The 21,657-nt window shown below is 33.3% G+C and overlaps 2 protein-coding genes across 4 annotated transcripts in view; both read right to left on the bottom strand.

The window, feature by feature from the left end:
* Positions 1 to 268: 268 nt before the first annotated feature.
* LOC144845466 (uncharacterized) overlaps positions 269 to 21,657 on the bottom strand; it is a 101,148-nt gene continuing 79,759 nt past the window's right edge. For 2 of the 3 annotated variants that reach the window (XM_078702846.1, XM_078702854.1), the window contains exons 3-6: positions 19,499 to 19,557; positions 7,797 to 7,932; positions 4,930 to 7,228; positions 269 to 4,734 (exon numbers count right to left, since the gene is read on the bottom strand). In XM_078702846.1, the coding sequence (XP_078558972.1) occupies positions 2,571 to 4,734; positions 4,930 to 7,228; positions 7,797 to 7,932; positions 19,499 to 19,557 (4,658 nt within the window). In that variant the 3' untranslated portion in view covers positions 269 to 2,570. Of the gene's footprint in view, positions 4,735 to 4,929; positions 7,229 to 7,796; positions 7,933 to 15,393; positions 15,788 to 19,498; positions 19,558 to 21,657 lie in introns of those variants that run through there. The other variant, XM_078702837.1, reaches the window with a different exon arrangement.
* The window catches only part of LOC144845736 (aspartate aminotransferase-like), a 138,709-nt gene continuing 130,370 nt past the window's right edge, over positions 13,319 to 21,657 (bottom strand). The window contains exon 13 of the mRNA XM_078703178.1: positions 13,319 to 13,328. The gene's annotated coding sequence lies outside the window, so the exon portion shown is untranslated. The remainder of the gene's footprint in view (positions 13,329 to 21,657) is intronic.

Genomic DNA, 21,657 nt, shown 5'->3' with positions numbered 1-21,657 from the left:
ATATAGGCCTAGAAGATGTTCACGTGGTAGGATCGCGCAGACTCTCTCACACCCCCACATCCTGCATCTGCACCAGATCTTTTCACGTAGTTAGGCATAGGCCTAATAATAGAGATTTTCACAGAAATAAATTATGAAAGTTTGCAGGTTTTTAGGTAATTTGCGATCAACATACTTTGAACACAACGTTGCAACAGGTCTCAAAATCAAATGAGCGGCTTTCTTGAAGAAAAAAACACATACTAACTTTACTTAAAAGTACAAGTCGGACCATGTTGAATATTTATTCAGTTCTTATTGAAACAAAATTTACAAATTTAATTTTGCTTAATATTGAAAAATAGTGTTTGAAACACAAATGATTTAGTAGCTTATGGCCTTAAATAATCTACAATAAAGTTACTTAATACAATACTTAAATGACTATAAGCCAAAGTATGGCACACTAAAACTTAGATCCTATATCATTGGAACGCGAATACGTGGATGCAACATGCGCAAAAGCTGGCGCGGCTGACGATTGTTTGTTGCTTGAAATCAGAAAATTTCATTCAGGTTTTAGCATTTTATCGCGATGTTCTAATAATAAATACCGGTAGTCTTGTTAATAGTGTTATTTTGAGTGTTGTTATTTAATCATTGATTACCAGCATAAAACAGGAACAAACCCATAATAGGCGTGCCTAGAATTTAGGATAAAATAGAGTAGGCTACTTTCGACGTACCTATACTTACTATTGTATACGTTGACTTTCAGAAAGCTCCATATTGTCTGTGGTCGGTCGACCTTAGCTAAACGATAAAAGACAATATTTTTGTTATTCTCTCTTCAATAACTACACATACTATATTGAATTCAATTAAATTAAATATGGTGTAATGGCTATGTAACTAACTCTATTCTAAAATTCATTTTAACACTGTGATGTAACCAAGGCAATATAACCATGTTCGATTGGCTTGATGTAACTAATTCTATTATGCAATTCATTCTTAATAACCCTTTTGTGATTTTAATAACATAAAATACATACTTATATCAAAAATACACCAAAGGGTAAAATTCTACCAATTATATACACAATATATACTCAAATTTTGGAATGTTGCAAAATAAGATACACGACCACTACCTAATGTCTATTTGTTCCTGAATGCCAGTAAAATGCAACACCTTTAAATACATAGCTAAGACGACATTTTTTTCATTTGTGGCGCTAACGTTTTTAACTACCATAACTACCATTTTAACACATTCACTAATCTACACAATATCAATCCTCACAGTCTTTTAATGCGTTCAGAGAAACTAGTACTGACTGACCAATTGAATTTGCCATACATAACAATGCAATATCTGAAGGTCCATTTTTACACTATGACGATAACGATCGAATATAAATAGATAAACATACATTTTTCTTACATAAAACAAAAGAAATGAGAAAAGATTCATTATAGAACTATAGGATAACCATCTATGCTGTCTTTGTTGAAAATAATATTTTCACACGTCAATCAAATGACGTCTTGATTAGTAAGAACATTGCAATCGTGAAGTTACGATTTTATTGTTCTTATTGATCATGACGTCATTGATTTGTTTTTTGATAAATAGTAATTTCATCAAACCAAGCATAAATGGTTATCCTTATAGTTCTATAATGAAAATCTCTTTTGGATTATGTAAGAAAAATATATCTATTTATCGCTGATCGTTATTATCATAGTGTGAAGCAGTCTTAAGAGTGGCCATAATCGCACATCACATTTCGGCAAATGGAGACACGTAGCATTAACAAATTCTACCACTTAAGGTACATTCTTAAGTATATGAAATTGGTGAATGTGGTCCCAGAAACGCGGCTCATGTAGTCTTCAATCAATACAAACCGAGATACTATAGTTGTTATCTATTACAATGTTTCGAATCCTTTTCACCCAACTTTCTTTTATAGAAAAAAATGTTCTAAATATTTTTAAATGTTCCAAATTAAATTGTTACCCAGCTAAATGTGACAATATAAAAATATAAATTAATATAGCATTATATACACAGTACCCAAGAAAAGTGGAATAGCATTTGCCACAAATTCTATACTGCTATAGGCCTACTGTAATCTGCAAGAATAGCTTCAACACTACTGTATTTACATTATTTCTTTTATTTTGTTGGTCCCTTTTTAGGCCATGTTTCCCCAGTCAAAAATCAACCAATAATTAACCTGATAAAGTTTCTGTGGAAACAGGGTTTAACAGATTCCACTCGAGAAAAATACACAGATAATTATCTCATTCAAATCAGATAATCTTTAACATTTGACCTGAAGGACAAATTGTTGCATTGTGATTGAGCGCTTGGTGTTACGGGTAATGATTGATCATGCGCACTTGATTTTTTAGTAATTATTTGTTAAAAATTGGAACATAATTTTTGTTATGGTTGCAGAAACACGACCTTAATTACTATACTTGATCTTACACTCTTTTGTTTTTTTTAATTCTTTCTGCATGGCTATTTCTTTAACGTTTAATGTACAGTAGTTGATTTTCAACAAAGTTTTTTTATTTTATTGTGTCATTTCCTTTTTTGCCAGTGTGTCTTGATTCATTAGTTCATAGACAACTTTCTTATTCAAATGATGTATTTTTGAAAGGTGGTATGGTAGATCAGTCATACTAAAAAGTCCATTGCATACAGGGCATGTTAAATCCGCTGAAAGATCACACATGGACTCTGTTTGAGGCACTGCAGATTCCATTTCTTGTTCCTCCTCAGATTCTTCTATTTGTTTATCAGCATTTTCACATCCATGTTTGTGAACATCATCTAACGTTGTGAAAATGAGCTGACAAAGTTTACATGTATAAGTTTTTTCACAGGTGAAGTCATTTACACTGTTGAGTGCACATGGATGTGAGGAATCAAGAAATGTCTCTAGGGAAAGTGAGGTTCGTTTGCATTTGTAACAGGTGTATGTTTCACTGTAGTGCAGCTTCTTTTTCTTTGATACAGAGAGCCTGTTTTTCTTAGGTCTTTCTAAGCATGGATGCATTGATAGATTTGAGAGGTTAGGGAAGACTATATGACAGAACGTACACTGGAAAACCTCTTCCCTTTTGTACTTTTCATGAGGAACAGTCTTTTTTTCTTGATCATCGAGTGTGAAGACACTTTGAGCAGTTGTCGGTGCCAGATCATAATTATCGGGTTCCTCATCTCCATCGCCTTCATCAACTATCAATTCTCCTCTCCATGGAAATTCATCTTGACTAGTGTCATCCTCAGTGTCTTGTCCATCTTTTGCTTTGTCAACCTCTGATTCTGTAGTTGTTCCTTCTGGTTCCTCATGATTTACTTTAGATTTTGAGTACTGGTATGCCACAGAAACGCCATGTCTTTCTCTTAGATGTTCATGATAAAGCTCTTGACGTACTTCTATAAAACATACTTGACATTGGATTTTGGCTACTTTGTTTTTTGCAAAATTGCATAATCCATGACACTGCCTCACATGCCAGCTTAAGGATCCTGAATTATTGTAACTTTTAGAACACTTGTTGCATTTGTATGGTCGCGAGTTGTTATGTATGTTCATATGAGCTTTTAAATGGTAGTTATAATGAAAAGACTTCTGACAAAGGTGACACTGGTAGTTTCGAATATTTAAGTGAACCTTAAGATGTCTTCGCATTTTGCATTTGTTCCAGTATGCTCTGGTGCATTTCAGACATTTAAAGACACGATCATTTCCTTGGAGTACGATAGTAAAGTCCTTACCTTCTATAAATTGTCTTGTTGATTCAAGTTCCACTATTTTCTCATTCTTACTTGATGACGATGATGAATTATTCTCATTCTCTTCATAAGCTTGTTTTGCGAAATCCTTCTTGGTGTTTTGTAGTCCTACTTGGCGAGAATTTCTTTCTATGCGGAATGATGAATCCGTTGCATCAGAGTCACTATCCTTATCCACTTGTATTATTGCACCATGTTTGTTCCGAAAGAAAAGAATGATATCAGGAGTACCTGCTTTTGGAGATGAGTTAACTGTCAGATTCTTCTGCATAATGTTATTACCATCAGTGTCAAATGGAACTTGAGCCATTCTATACCACACAACCCTGAATGTGAATATTATTCTATCTCGTGTAATATTGCAGAGTTGGTCTAAAGATGGAATGCCTAAAAATTGCATAAACTCCGGACAACTCAATGTCAAAAAATCTTCAACAGGCTGACTTCTATCGTATTCACGATGTGTTGCTAGGTGATCTTTTACTCGTTTGATGTTGGTTTTTGAAAGATCATGAAAGCACAGTTTACATACATCTATACTATGGCATGAAAATATATGCAATAAAAATCCTCTATTTGTACTGGCTGTTACATGACAGCGAAGACAATGGAGAGAATTGGCAAAAGGTAACCGTTCTAGTCGAATCTCTTTAATGGATTCTTGAATCAACCATCTTCTAATCGGACTGTTGTATCCAGACTTAGGACTCACTTGGTCTATGTTTGCTTGCAGGCCTGATGTACTTTGGCATGTGCTTAGTTTTGAACTTGAGACAGTGTCCTGGTCTTTTCCAGATGCTGATTGAGAAATTGTATGCATGGATTTAACTGTGTTTGTAGACAGGAGATTTGACATGGGTGGTTTGGTTATATCATTCTGAACCGATATAATCTCTTTGTTCTCCACTTGTGTTTTTAATGATGTTAATTCATTTCTAAAAAAAATAAAAATATTAAATAGCTTGAAGACACACATATTGTTAATATTGCAATGATTGTGGGTTGTTTATTAAAAAAAAATTAAATTTATTTTAACCATAGTCAAACAACGCATAAAATATAATAACATTAAACATGTCCAAAGGTCCTAGTTCATCGCAAATCAAAAGTGCCCTAATAAATATACCTACCTGTTGTTTTCTTCTTCACTGGCATCATCTGCAATTTTACCTCTGGGTAAAATATCTTCATGAGAAGACATCACCATAAGAGCTTCAGATTCTTCAAGATGTTTTTGACCAGAAAGGATCTCTATCCATATCTCATTACCTTTCATGGTCACTTGTCTTATAATAAGATCATCTTCAAATTTGTCCTTATGAGAAAATGCATCTACAAGAGCATAATGCACAACAAGATCATCTAAAATGAATTTCTCATGAGTAATACAGCTTAAGCCATCCAGCTGCGAAACACCAATGGTTTTACATATATCATGAAAACTTTGACAGACATTCTCTTCAAGTTCCCAAGAATCAATGTTATGAATATCTTTCATGTGGTTCACAATGTTGTTACTAATTTTGAGTGGTTCAGCAGTGAAAGAGCAGATTTTACAGATTAAGTTAGAATGATCACTAAATAGATGACTGATGAGGCCAATATTACTTAGGACATTGACACCACATTTATAACAAACAGGCCGTGATTTACGAACATCTCTTGTTGAATCATTCTTGCCAGTAAAACTCCGAAAATCATTTGAACAGTTCATTTCACTCGTAGACTCATTTTGTGATGAGCCACTACCTGAATCAACAGTAAATCTTGGCTTCGTAATCATCTTAGAGTCCAAAATTTGACGCACCGTCTGTGAACTTGGAAACATTTGAATACTAGATCTTGGTAGTATTGAAGACTGACCCGAGGTAAAAACAGCAGTGTTTGAAGTTGGTGGTGGCTGAGAAACAGATTGCTGTGGTAATTGACCCAGAATAAGTGGGTTCTGAAAAGCAGAAGTGCTTGGTACTGGCTTGGGTTTCAGTGTTGGTAGTTGTTTACCACCTTTCTTATATGTAACATTTATGGTCTGTGGGTTGGGTATTCCGAGACCTTGTATACCCCCGATGCAACCTTCAATTCCAGCAATACTTTGGAAATTCTGATAACTATTATCCATTAATCTTTTCAGAGTTTCATACTTCTCTGGATGGTCAGTCAATATATGTTTAAGCTGTTTCTTTTGTGATTTACCAAAATCTTCATTACAGTTGACAACTGGACATGTATGCGTCGGATGCTGAACGCCAATCGCCTTAAGAACTCGACAAACAGAACTCAGTTGATGACTTTTTTTAATCATGTGTGTTTTTAGGGAAAGTACATCAAAGAAAACAGTAAGTGATGGGCATATTGGGCATTTGTAGTAAGTAATATCATCAAAGCAAAAACTTGAACAATCTCTTGGAGCTGCAAGCGCTGGTTGAGCCATGATTGTAGTTACAGGAATTGAAGGTTTTCTGTTAACCTTTACGGTCATTTTCATTTTTGGTGGATCAACATTTTTGGTGATAGTTACAAACCTGTTATCTTTGATTGAAGTCTGTATTTCTGGAGAGTCTCTGGTTCGAAAGAAACTATGCCACTTGTCATTCACCTGAACTATTAGGCTGTATCTAGTCTCCTTTTTAGTCTCATTCTCTTGACAAAATACATTAATTTGGCATAATTTTCTTATATATAAAAATGTGTCAGTATGCTCGCTAATTAGGTGTTTACAAAAATCTTCAATACTTCCTTCGATAGCTGCTTGACATGTGTCAACAGGACAATATTGTTCATTTGACATTAACAATTCTTGTAGAAGTTCTTGTGCATCTGGCATCATTTTCCCATTCTCCTTGTGGAATGGTTCGTCAAAATGCTGCTGAAGCCAATATTTATGTAGAAAAACTTGTTGGGAATTGCACAATGGACAATGAAAAACCCAAAAATTAATTTTATGTAATAAAAATTTCTCTAAATTGGATGGTACTTTGAGAGCGTACTCATAAATGTTGCTTGATTCCTCATCTTCTTCAATGATTTCTTTTTTAATGTCATCTGGACCAAGTATGATTGTCTCTTGTTCTTCTGGATGACCCTCTTTCAGAAAGAGTGTATTCTCATTCCATTGATTGACGACAGCATATCCTTGATCATCAACTTCCTCTTTTACTTCCATAATCAATGGCATTTCCTCACCCATATCACTGAATTGAATCCCACTTTCAATTGCAGATTCTGAGCCTTCATCTTCATCGGTTTGTGGAAAGAATTCATCTTCTTCATCTGCCTCTTGAAATGACACATGTTCAGATGGGTCATCTTCAACTGAATTGGCTTCTGAATACAGCAGAATACGTTCATATTCTGGATCTATCACTTCCTCTTTGATATTAATTAAAACAACTCCTGGATTTCTTTTGATTAAATCGTGGTCTTGAATTTCTGAAAAATTAAACAAAATAGAGATTACACTACAGATTACACTTTATACATAGTACAGTATTGTATATCTTCTGCCCTCTTCAGATTAATCTCCATCCAAATTTTAAGAAATGTTATGATGGTTCACAGAGTAAGTTCTTCAGTATATGGCCAACCTAAGTTTGGGTCTTTGAAAAACAGTTTACACATTTTCGCCTGTTTACAAAGTAGTTGTTTTGTACTTTTGTGTACAGATTTCACTTTTGAAAAGTTAGGTATTACTTATTGTAAACTAAAAATAAAGTAGAAATTAAATTAAAAGCTAGTCTGTGGTTCTGGGTCGATCTGTGTCCAACCTGTTCCACCCAATGGTAAATGACCCAATTTAAATTCACATCTTTTTCCAAAATTTCCAACACAATAAAATACCAGTTTTAAAAACTTGTTTCTGTGTGGCAATTTTCTTTTTTATAAAACTAATTTCGCAGAAAACCGTTCTTTTGAAATTTTTTGGCAGAAACAGTCCTTACTGTACAGTACATACAACAAACCCAACAATAATTGTAAAATTTGTTTGAGTTTTTCTTACCTCCATTAACCGATTCATCTTGAATGTTGTCCTCTGATTCATCTAGCGCTTCTGAACCTGTATTTGCCTTCTTTGTTTCTGGGTGTTTAGAGTGAGTGTGTTTTGATTTGCGTTTTCTTGATTTTTTCTTCTTTTTCTGTAAAAAAAATAATGAAATGTGTAAACAATAAAACACAACAGTAAGGTTATTTCTGAATTCTTTCCACTTTCAATTAACTGGCGAAATGGGTTTCAAAGGTCATACACACGTTCATTAACGTGTCAACGTGTTGACTAACATAAAAAAAACTCCCCATTGTTTTACTATACTTCTACTATGCAAATTGCATTTCAATCGACGGCAAACTCATATTCTGAATTTGAGAAGACTGCAATTAAGAAACAACACAAGCCATATTCCGATTACATTTGAATGTTATAATAGAATGTTTTGTTGGCACACAGAACCACCCATTTCTGTTCACAAATATGTGAGTTTTGGTTATTCATGACCACACCTACTACCTTTAAAAGTAAGGCGTTATAGAGAGCGTCTAAAAGAAAATGGAAAATATGAAAACTACTAACAAAAATATCGTCAGAAAAAGTGAAGAGAGATTCTCTTACACCTAAATTGAAATGTATCCAGCGAGAAAATATGAAATGTCACAAAGCTCAAAGAAGAAAGATAGAACCAAATATTCTGTGCAAAGTCTTGGTAAAGCAGTTGGGCATGCAAACAAGAATATTCTGGGTATTGGAAAGAAGTTGAGGAGACCGTAAAGACAACATGTTTTGTCAGAATCCAAGTTGTAAAAGTGAGAAAAGGCATGTATACCAAAGAGATTTCTACTGATGTCACTGAGAGAATGCCACTCTCAAATATCTACTGAGTCTCAAATATCTACTTTAAGACCAGCCTTTGTAAGCCTACCATGAAAATGTTAATTTTCTTTTGCAAGTTGTGAAAACTACAACAAAGTGTGACAAATGTGATCAGTTGTAATTTAGTTAGTTGCAGTTTATAGATTGATAACTTGTGACCAAGAGAATAAAGCTTACATGCTGATGGCTGTTCAATCCAAATTCAACCAAATTTTCTAATTATCAAACATGGAAGACTATTTTATGGCATCAGTGGATTTCTGTGGAAGAAAAGGTTCTGGGACACTTTTAGAGTATATTGATTTGCTTCGGCAACAAGTTCCTCGCCTTTCTGGTTCATACCTTTGTGAAATGACTACAGAGTGCAGCATTTGAAGCACACAAGAAGAAATTGTCAAGTGTAGTGGCTGAAAATTGATTTTTTTAAAAATTTTTCAAAAATGCATCAAAATGAAATACAAATTGGCCACTGGAATCATAAACTGGTTACCATCTTCACTTGCTGCATACATGCTGGAGAGAAAGTGCATTCATATCCAATTGGAAGCAATCATGGGAATTAAGAGGTTTCCAAATACTTGGATCACCAAGTCTGCATTTTACAGTGATGGTATTTGTTTGAAAATATAACTCATTTTAAAGATGATTATAGAATCACATGCACATGAAATTTCTTTGCGACATCGCATGATAAAGGTGTGGTGGATTGCATAGGTAGTCTTGTGAAGAGCATGGTACAGTACATTCAAAGAAAAAAAGTTGCGAGTGAAACTATGAAAGGCGTAAATATCATCTACATTATGATTTTAGAGAGATTGAAAAAGATAAAGCCAAAATGGATAGTCGTCCCAAGTACTGTACACACAGCACTCACCATGTAGCTCCTACAGGACTCCACAATGTGAACTACAGTACTGTATGCCCTATAGTATACTTTTCTAAGAGTTTACTTTAATGATTGATTCAAGTAAAGATCAACAACAACATCAGTAGCTGTTGTAACAAAGGAATCAGTAAATCCACAGGAAGAAGATTTGCTCAAATCAAATATACAAAAGAAAGAATCAAGAAAATCGATTATTTATTTATTACTGTATAAGGGGCATTCCACAGTATTTTTTTGTTACGGACGGGACATTTTTGAGAATATAACTAGACATATCTTAGAAATAAAAAAGAATACAAGATTCAAAGTAGAATAAATGTATACATATATGGCCAATGTTTATTATGAAAGTCAAAAAAAGAAAAAAGACTGTACAAAAAATATGTTATTATGAAAATTGTATGCGTCGCGGATGGGACGGCAAATGGACATGACTTTTGAGAAGGTTTACGTATTGTAATATTTCTCCTCATTTAAAAGAGATTTTAAAATTTGTTTTGTATTATTATGTTGCCAGATAGTTGTTTTAGATAACTGAATGTTAATTATAAAAATTGAACTTCAAATTTATTAATAAATGTGATTTATATGTCGTTACGGACGGGACATTTCTAACGTCGCGGACAGGACAACTTTGTCCACGTTAAAAAATTGTATAATTTTGCTATTAAAAAAATTTAAAAATAAGTTTTTTTATTTACAAATTACAATATAATTCAACCTTTGAAACACTGTTTAAAAGTTTATGTCAAGTGAAAATATTAAAATTCATAAATATGAAATATTATTTATAAAATTAATTATTCGAAGAGTTATAACAAGTAAGCAATATTGTAAAATGTTATCAAAATATTTATTTACACTAATATAAAAGTTATGCTTGGCATATTAAACAAGACTTCAAGATATTAACACATTTAAGGCGAAGCTTTAAAAATTGGCGTTGGTGTTTGACGTCTAAATTTGTTAGTGGATCCAAGTTGCATCTGAAATTTTCTTCTATCCTTGCTTGGATTTAATAACTGTAGGCCTACTTCTATTAAAATTCAATCTTAATTATTTAGTATCTGATTTATAAAAGGTTCTTGGTTGCAAATTCACAAAGAATGAAATCTACAAAGCGATGACCGCACCCAATACTCCCATTCATACTGGTAATGTTGTTTTGGATTTAGGTATTGTTCTTTTGTGGATTGTTATTTTAAAGGCCAGGTGCGGGCAAAAAATTTCTATTGATCATACATTCCAATAATTATCGATCTATAGTTTCCCCTATGTTTCATAATTTTTGGGATTTTATTTGTGTTACACGAGCTTGTTGAAAATAAGCACTTTCTTATCAGTGGGGGGATAGTTCAAATTACACAGTAAAATCTCTATTCTTTAGTACACAGATTTTGTAAATAGAGAGGCATTTTAAAAAGCTATGAAAAATAAACGGTGTGGTAAAAAATGTTATCAGATGACTAAATATAGGTAATATAACTTGAATTTTACATTTCTGGTATTTTTATTCAACTTCAGATTTTTATTTTCATGCTATAGCAAAAATTATCCACCGTATTTCCACCATCTTTTTTCACCTTCTAGGGAGTCACCAGACATGTTATTACATTAGGTTAAACTACCTAACTACTGAAAAAAAGTCTTCCTGGTTTTTATAGCAGAATTTTTCCAAATTTTGTATTTGACCATATTAAGGGAAATTCATGTTTTTTCATCTTGATTTATGTACAAATAACCAGATATTATATTTAAAATTCATGCCTGTATCTGAGCTTTAAATACAGACCACAATGTTTTGTGATTAATAAACAACAGTTAACACCTTTGTACAGTACTTCTCAGCCTACAGTACAAAAACACTTTTTAATTCTTACAATATTGTCATCACATCCATAAAAAAATGTCCCATCCGTAACATTCAATAAATTTTGATAGTAATGTTTTTTTAATAAAAAAAATACAAGTTTTAAAAAACTTGTTTAAATCTATTGCAATTTAATATCCTTAGGAGTTGAAAATTAAGATTTAAAATTAGGAATTAAATAACAATTTTAAAGCCATTACTCGAAATGTCTCAGAAGTAACAATTATGAATTTTGAAATGCAAGTATGAAATTAATAAACAATTTTAATAAAATACTTTATTATGAATAACTGGAGCTTTTACTTTGAAAAAAAAGTAACTGCAGTATATATGTGGGCAAAAATGTTAACAAGATGCATGGTTTTATTATGAAATAAAAAGGATTTAAATGATATGTCCCGTCCTTAACAAAAATGTCTGTCCCGTGCCTACGAAAAATGTCATCAATATATTTTTGAATATGATATTTTCACCAAGTTTCAAAATATTTGTTTATAATGTATTGCATATATAGTTTTAAAAGGAGAAAACAAAATATTAAATTGTGGTATCAATACTTTTAACTGAAATGTAAAAAACACCATAAAACTACTATTAAAATGTCGTGGATGGGACAATTATGAATTTGGAAATGTATATATGAAATTTAATAAACAAAATATGTGTTATAAAATGCTTGAATATGTACAATAGGGACATAGATTAACTATATCTGGCAAAAAAATGTTCAAAAGATGCATGGTTTGTGAAATAATTAGGATTTAAATGATATGTCCCGTCCGTAACAAAAATGTCCCGTCCGTAACAATATATTTTTGAAATATGATATTTTCATCAAAATCTAAAATTTTCAAAAAATTTGTTCATAATATAATGAGATATAGTCCTCAGGAGGAGAAAATGAAATATCAAGATTTTTGCATCATTACTTTTAAAATAAATGTAAAAAAACCGCCTAAAACGTCGCGGACGGGACATTTATGAATTTGAAATGGATGTATGAAATTAATAAACAACAACATTTTAATTAAATACTTGATTATGTATTATTGAGACATAAAGTAGCTATATCTGTTGAAAAAACAGTAATAAGATGCATAGTTTATGAAATAAATAGGATTAAAAATGTCCCGTCCGTAACGCCAAATATGACTTTTTCATATTTAATATTCAATAACTTAAAAAATCAATATCAGAAAAATAAAAAAAATGTAATTTAATAAACTTCAACATGTCTACTTTGAGAAATGGCCAAGAGTTACATCAAAATCGGACCAAATACTGTGGAATGCCCCATATACAAATTTGATAAAAAGGGAAAATTGTCATTGTTAGAGACTACCGTAATTGGTTTGGACTTCAAAGTTGTATACTTCCATCACCAGTAATGGACTACTGTATAAAGAAAGGTAAGGTAGGCTCCGGATGAATGTTTTTTTGTGGATAATCAATATTAACTGTATTCTGTAACCATATTCAATTTGGTAAAAATTGTACATTTTCTTCGTATTCAATTCTGAGGTAATTCTGTAACTGTAATTCCGTAACCGGACCAGTTGGATATTTTAATACAGCAATTCTTTACGGCATATACATCAAATTATAAGAAGCTTAACTATCTGTTTGTTTGGGGGTAGTGGACATGCGGTGGGTACATAGTCTTTTCAAAGTGATTTTTAATGAAACACGCATTTTGAACAAACATATGCGTGACCACATATTTGTCACACATTTAGCAGAAGTATATACGTTACGTATAGTCGCTCACCTTGACGAAGGATGGCCGATAGCAAGCATGTGTTAGTCACAATCATGATTACTAAATGTAAAATCAGGCGGTGGACTGACACGACACAGTGACATGCGATGTTGCGTGACAGTAAAAGGGGAAATCCCGGACTGCGCAGAATTTACTTGCCTTTTATTTGGTCAATGGATCAGTTCAATTTGACCCTCCAAAAAAGAAATTTAAATAAAACTAGATTTGAACTCACGCACCACATACAGTACGTTAAAATAAAACGCCGATAATTATCATGCCATCCTATGACATGAATTAAATATGTTTAAAGTACAGTACTGAATTGTACCTATTTTGTATCATGTACAGCATACTGTATTACAGTATTTACGGAATACACTGTATATGCTACAGTATATACAGTGTATTCCGTAAATACTGTACAGTATATACAGCGTACAGTAGCATAGATGAAATTTTGAGACCCATCTTTTAAATCCAATTTTTAACACTATGACGTCATCAAATTGACATATAAAGATAACTATTTTAGAAGATAAAAATCTAAATAATTACATTAATACAAATTTGAAGAATTATGGGCTTGTAAAAGTGAGATGCGCTCTCGTTTAAACGCGATGAACTTTTATGAAAGAGATGGAAATCTGACTTTTTGAATTCAACTGGCCATATGACGTCATGACATCAGATAGACAAAATTTGTATATGAATTCATACCTATAAATCAAAAACTTCCATAATAAGGTTTAATCATGTGGGTCACTTTTCATTCCGATGAGCTATAACAGATTAAAATATACTGTAAAGATGAAATTAAGTAACTCGCATTATTCTAATATTGTTATATGATGACGTAATAAAAATTAAAACGTATTAAAATCTAGGAGAAAATGGGGAGCGCATTAGCACGATGCACTCTATTAAATTAGATTAACTAATACAAAAGAGAAAAAAATTCTATTTTTTAAATTCGAGTGGCCATATGGTGACGTCAGAACATCCTGTAGGTACAAATTGTACATGAATTGATATACAGAGTACAATTTCCGGCTAGGGTGCCAGTTGGTAACTATGTGGGTAGGGGTTCACTGTATAAAAACGGGATTCAATGTAAAAGGAGTTCACTGTAGATTAGGAGGGGTTCACTGTAGATTAAAAGGGGGTTCACTGTAGATTGAAAGGGGGTTCACTGTAGATTAAGAGGGGTTCACTGTAGATTAAAAGGGGGTTCACTGTAGATTAAAAGGGGGTTCACTGTAGATTAAAAGGGGGTTCACTGTAGATTAAGAGGGGGTTCACTGTAGATTAAGAGGGGGTTTACTGTAGATTAAGAGGGGTTCACTGTAGATTAAGAGGGGGTTCACTGTAGATTAAAAGGGGGTTCACTGTAGATTAAGAGGGGTTCACTGTAGATTAAGAGGGGGTTCACTGTAGATTAAGAGGGGGTTCACTGTAGATTAAGAGGGGTTCACTGTAGATTAAGAGGGGTTCACTGTAGATTAAGAGGGGGTTCACTGTAGATTAAAAGGGGGTTCACTGTAGATTAAGAGGGGTTCACTGTAGATTAAGAGGGGTTCACTGTAGATTAAGAGGGGGTTCACTGTAGATTAAAAGGGGGTTCACTGTAATAAGAGGGGTTCACTGTAGATTAAGAGGGGTTCACTGTAGATTAAAGGGGGTTCAATATGCCCGAACCATAAACCTATATAAAAACGACAACATGAAAATTGCGTCGAAGTTTAAGTATCTTGGATGACTTGACTTTTTCATGTTGACACATAAAAATAAGTAATTAATTAAAGCGCAAATTTGTTTTTGTTTGATCAGCCAAGACCACAATATTACAGTAAGCCTAAAATACAGAAGTCTCCAGGCCAAAATGGGAGTTTGGCATGTATGGAAGTGATCTAAAATATGCTGGCATATTTGTTCAGCCTTTTATCACCATTATGCAAATTGAGATGACTTGCTTGACTGATTTAGGTGAAAACCAGGCTATAAAATACTGTAATCTAAAACAGTAGTACACATCTCTAAAAATTGACATTAATCAATTTAATAATTTAATATTTTTCAGGTTCTTCCAGCAGAGGGTGGGAAACTACAGTACTTCTACCCCTTTGTTCCTAATTACTATTACTAGCTAGGCCTAGCCCAAAGCTAGGTTGATTAGGCAAGGCTAACTTGATGGCCTTTCTAGCAATATCAAACCCACCTTCTTGGGCTTGGAAACCAGTGCGTGGTCCTCTTCCTCAATTTCTCCATACTCAAATAAGGTAGGCACTGCATCCGATTTAAGCATTCGTTTGTGTTTTTCAGAATATCCAAGTGACTGTAAAAACTCTGGATCCCTACTGTAACAATCTTTTGAGAAATGGGCACTACATAACTTGCTATGCATAGTAGGTTGCCAATTTTTTCTCCGCACACCACGTATCCATAATTTTCTTATATGCTCTTCTTTCGGAAAACTAAAATATCCTAAATGTTTTTCAAATTTAGAATTGCTTTTACAGCCATATGCAACACAATAAGGCATGGCTAGGCCTTTGTGGAGTGGAATGATTCATGCATGAATGCCTTTGAATTAACCTGTGTACAAGTGTTCTTTATTGTGTGCACAATAGTGTAGGCTGTATCACTCATGATGTCACAAGCTAATTACCATATCATTATTTATTCTTAGTAACCTTTAGCATCTATGTGTTTACAAACCAAATAGCACAGTAATAAGAAAATAAGAAATTAACACAAATCTTGATTTTTTTAAATAAATTATTTTTATTATTATATTATAATTAGCACAAAGGTATTATATTGTTATTGTATTGGACCCGAATAGAATAATAGCAGTGTATTATTCATGATGTCATAGACTCATTAACATATTGAATTCATTCATCCATAGCAGAGGTATGTGAAATAAAAGGTGAAAGCGATAAATCTGAATATCTACGTGTCAAGCTAGAGACATGAGAGGTTATAACAGGAAAGGGAGGGGATCGGATAACTTCGCTTTTCGTCTATAAAAACTCATTAATTAAGCTATAAAATTTAAATAACTTTTACTACTCTATAATCGATATTTGTCTTCCTGAAGTCCTGAAGCTGAACACCGCCCTCTATTTATCATCAATAAATTATGACCGCATATGGTAGTACAATGACTTAGGCCTAAATATCGTAAATTTGCTTGTGTATAATTATTATAAAAACTACATATGTGCATTAAAATTCAGTTACCGTATCTTTCTAATCAGAGATAAAATGTTAAAAACCGAGATAAAATGTTAAAAATCGGGATAAAATGTTAAAAACCGGGAGAATATGTTAGGCCGGGAGACTCCTGTATTTTAAACTTGTCTCCCAGCCTAAAAACGGGAGTGTTGACATGTATGAAAGCAAAGGCCACATTTTTGCACTACTAATAATAAATAGTTTCCAAGATTTGGTGATGAATCACTAAATATTTTAATTTGAAAAAGGACCACAATTTATTATGTTCTATATTATTAATCATTATTATCTCAACGACCTATCAAACAACACCAAAACTATATGTAACATTAAGCAAACCTAAAAAATTAAATTAAAACAAACAAAATTCAAATTTGTATAATATGACTCTACTAAATATAATCCAATACAAAGAATGAGTCACTTGTAAAAAGCCAGGTGTTTCATCTAACACCTGTGAATATTGAGGATGAAATAAAGACAAATGAAAACTTGTCATTCATGTTATTTATAGAAACATCTGTATATCGTGTTGACTGGAAATTTCATAGGCAAACAATTTCATTTAGATTTATACTCAGGAGTGTTCAGAAACTGGTTCACCCAACTTTCATGAGTCATTTCAGCTCCAATATGAGGATAACAGCAAGATATTGTTCACAAAAAAGAACATGGCAATAAAGATTGCAAGAAAATTATGATTATTGAATCAGGGGTTGGTGGAACCTCAGGTGGAACCAATACAGATGTCCACCTTACCACTATTTGATATGCAAATCTCTATGTAAAAACCTCATCCACAACAATAGTGAGGCAAAGTTTCAGGTTTTCAGGCAATACAAATCAGTACATACTACTGACATAGTGTGGGATACACACTTTAACGCGAGGATGTAAGGTATACCACTGAACATGAGAGTTTGAGATACACTCCTTAACATGAGGATGTATGGTACACCGCTGAACATGAAGGTGTGAGATACACCCTTAACATGAGGATGTAGGGTACACTGCTTAACATGAAAATATGAGATACACTCCTTAACATGAGGATGTAGGGTATACCGCTGAACATGAAAGTATGAGATACACTCCTTAACATGAGGATGTAAGGTATACCACTGAACATGAGAGTATGAGATACACTCCTTAACATGAGGATGTAGGGTATACCGCTGAACATGAAGGTGTGAGATACACCCTTAACATGAGGATGTAGGGTACACTGCTTAACATGAAAGTATGAGATACACGCCTTAACATGAGGATGTAGGGTATACCGCTGAACATGAGAGTATGAGATACACTCCTTAACATGAGGATGTAGGGAACACCGCTGAATATGAAGGTGTGAGACAGGGACGGATCCAGGATATTTTGGCGTTCTAGCGCATTGTAAGTCGTTTAAAACGATTTACAAACATCTCATAATGTCATTTACCAAACACTCTAAAGCTCGCAAATTACGACATGTGGAACATGCAGCTGATACTTACCTAGGGTACCAAAGCAAGCTAACAACTTGCCTGTACTTTACATCTAAATTTTTACAACGCGACAATGTTTTTCAGCTTTTATATAAGCATAAACTTATTCTAGCCTAGGCCGGTATTATTTTCTTACACGCGTGCCGGGTCGATCGCAGTGACTACTTCTTCGCATGCAGCTAAAGTAAAATGATGTCACGTTAAAACGGGTTGTCACAGAGTCTCATGCATACTAATGAAGCAAACTTGCTGAGAGTGTTTTCCACCACCACGTAACACATGCGACGCGAGATTTATCAAAACTCCGAGCCATCGACTGACGATCATGTTTTTGACAATTAAAATCACGACATATTCAACGAACTGGTTTAAACGATCGTTTAAAAATTAGCGGTCCGGCTCGATCATCATTACATTATATTTAGTGATTTGAAAAAAACAAAACACCTCTTTTGTCATCGTGATTTGTTTATGAGAATCATCGACGGAAAAGCAAATAAAACAACAAGGGTCATGAAATACTGCAGCATTGTTAATATTTTAATAGTAATATACGTTTTAATAAAATATAGGCCTAACAGGATAATTTTCATAGGCACTATACAGTCCTAGCCTTTGTTTTTATTGTACTTAATGAATGGGCGCGTAGTATAAGTAGCACTGACCATGTGGCTTCATCAACTCTATTCATTGACTGTGATTGATCGTCGGAGGTACCTCTACTCTACAATACGGGAGTGACGATCACAAAGGATGCCGACCTGCTTAGTGGAACGCGACCAAGCTCACCACGTGGCTTGGTCCTTTTACACTTAACTGTGAATGATCGTTGGTAACGCTAGAGATTGATAGTACACAAAGGATGTCGACGTACATGCTTGGTGGAATGCGATCAAACTGACGATGTGTTCCGACGTACTATTTTCACTATGAAAATGTGCAAACCATCGGTGATTGATGACCGTCGAAATGGTACATGTTTTTAAAATCTATTTCTTTTTAAAAAAAAAAAAAAAAAAATAGGGGGGGGGGGCGCGCGCGTACGCCCCATACGCCCCCCGCTAGATCCGCCACTGTGAGATATACCCTTTAACATGAGGATGTAGGGTACACTGCTGAACATGAAGGTATGAGATACACCCTTTTACATGAGAATATGTAGGGTACACCGCCGAAAATTGGAGAAATATACCCTTTAACATGAGGATGTAGGGTACACAGCTGAACATGATGGTAAGATACACTCCTTAACATTAGGATGTATTGTACACCACTGAATATGAAGGTGTGAGATATACCCTTTAACATAAAAATATGTAGGGTACACCGCTGAATATGAAGGTGTGAGATACACCCTTTAACATGAAGATGTAGGGTACACCGCTTAACATAAGGGTGTGTGTGAGATGCAACCTTTAATATGAGGATATGTAGGGTACACCGCTGAAAAATCATGAAGGGGAGAAATATACCCTTTAACATGAGGATGTAGGGTACACCGCTTAACACGAGGATGTGGGATACTCCCTTTAACATGAGAATGTAGAGTATATGGGTGTGTGGTATTAAAATGGATCCTTCACTCATATTCCTTACCTCTTTTGATGTCGTATTTCCAATATCTTCTTTCGTGTTTAGTAGTTTTTTAGTATTACCTGAAAGATGTAATATAGAAAAATACAATAAGACGAAGAAGAACATAGAAGATTTTATATGAAGACAACTTAATTAAGACCATATTCACACTTTTTGGATCCAAATTAAATTTGTTGCCACATCCGGCATGTTTACACTTGCATTTCGAACACAATATGGCAAGATGTATTGATAAAGGCCTTTTGAATAAATCATTCAACTCTCCCAATTTCTCCACTGATCTCCCGAATATCAACAAAATCTCCGGTAAGTTTAATTTTAGATTTAAATATTTTTCAAATTCTGTTTTTATTTACATAATTACATTCGATTAGTTTATAGAATGCACAAGACACACCTCTGGTAAAATTTGAAATGCCGGTTGCGTGAGGTACTTTGTGATCCGTTAAAAGGAAATAGGAGGTGAATTGCTAATTTATTTTTTAAAATAACATCACAAATATTACACAGTAACCTCTAAATTTAATTATAACCTCTTATAACACTAAAATGAAAGTGAGCCCTCTATTGTCCAAAACGGTTGCATTCAGTGTGTATACTTGTATAGCATAGTAATATATACTTTACTTTAGTTTAAGTTTAACTGGGCACCACATTCTCGCGAATCGCCACCAAATAAAAAAGTAAATCAGGATTGTTCAATATTGAATGTATTTTAAGTGTTCCATTAAAATTTAAATTTCATGATAAAATATCCCATCTCTAATAACCTATTGTTTTACTCTTGTGAAATTTTAAATCAAAAGTGATTGCTATGAAATCCAATATGTTAACTTATTATTATTATTATTGGTATATTTTCATACTAAATATTTTTTATTGATAAGAAAATCTAAATCATATTTGTAGTTCAGAAGCAAACAAACATTTTTTGTTATTAACCAAATTGGGAGGCATCTACAATGAAGAATCTATTCACTATTAATTTTGACAATATAGTTTTTAAGTAAAACTTTATAATCTAGCTTTTGCTTTGATAAGAACAATAATAATTTGCAAAGTAATATAGAACAAAAATACACATTAGCAAAAACAGTCCTTTAGTCTGCTCTGATGCACTTAATTGTGCATTTATGTGTCTGTTAGCATTCAGCGGTAACTACAAATATGAACAATAATAATTAACACACAATATTAGAATCTCGTATTACATAAAATGCCAGTTCACAAAGTCAATTCAGCTAAAAATATTTAAGATTATAAACAACATGTTAATGTGATATGGGAATCCTAGTGGGCAGACTACGTTGAATCGTCGTCGCTGGTGTAAATGCTGATCAGATTACCAGAAAGAGACAATAATCGAGTCACGTGCCAGCCAGACGCCACTGTTAATTTCACCAATCAGTAGAACAGGAAACCTCACAAACCTAGTGCGAATTTCAGTAGCTCTTTTTAATGTACAAACTCAATGATGTTCCCAAAGTTCTTTGAATTAAAATAGGTAAATGTATAAACTATATATTTATATGCATTTATGCCTAAAAGTATGTCATATACAACCATTCTAATACAGTTAGTACCAAGTAGTACTAAGTAAATATATTAACTATACGGTATTTATATGTGTTTATGTCTAAAAAAAAAGTATGTCATATTTAAAAACATTCATAAAAATTGTGCACATTCTAAATTAAATTTAAATGGGAAGGAAAATAATAACACTGAAATGAATTTGTGGAACATAAAAATGAGAAAATCGTCTGCGAGAAAGATAAATTTACCAAAAAAGAGCCCACCTGCGGCCTTCTACTCGATGCAAATGCCCAAGACCTAATTAAACCACTGCTATTACTTTACCATACTGTATTAGACAATTTTCAATCTCATTTTTAATTATTTTAAAATCATATTTTAGGGCAGATTAAATTATTACATTTACATCAATTTTCTTCTAAATGAGAAATATTTAACATAATAAGATTAAAACAAAAGAAGGACGATTAAAGCAAGGACTGCAATGTTTATTCCATGTGCAAACATTTTTTACAATAACTTTATAAGAAGAATGTTGTCTTTTATGCAATCAAAATGAAACGATTTGTGTTGTATTACTATCATACATTTTGATTTAAAAATAATAAAATCGCTAAATTGGT

Source organism: Antedon bifida, chromosome 1 (genome assembly GCF_963402885.1).
Source record: "Antedon bifida chromosome 1, ecAntBifi1.1, whole genome shotgun sequence".
Classification (NCBI taxonomy): Eukaryota; Metazoa; Echinodermata; class Crinoidea; order Comatulida; family Antedonidae; genus Antedon; species Antedon bifida.
Note: the sequence above shows the minus strand (reverse complement) of the source record. Positions and strands in the feature narration are given on the sequence as shown.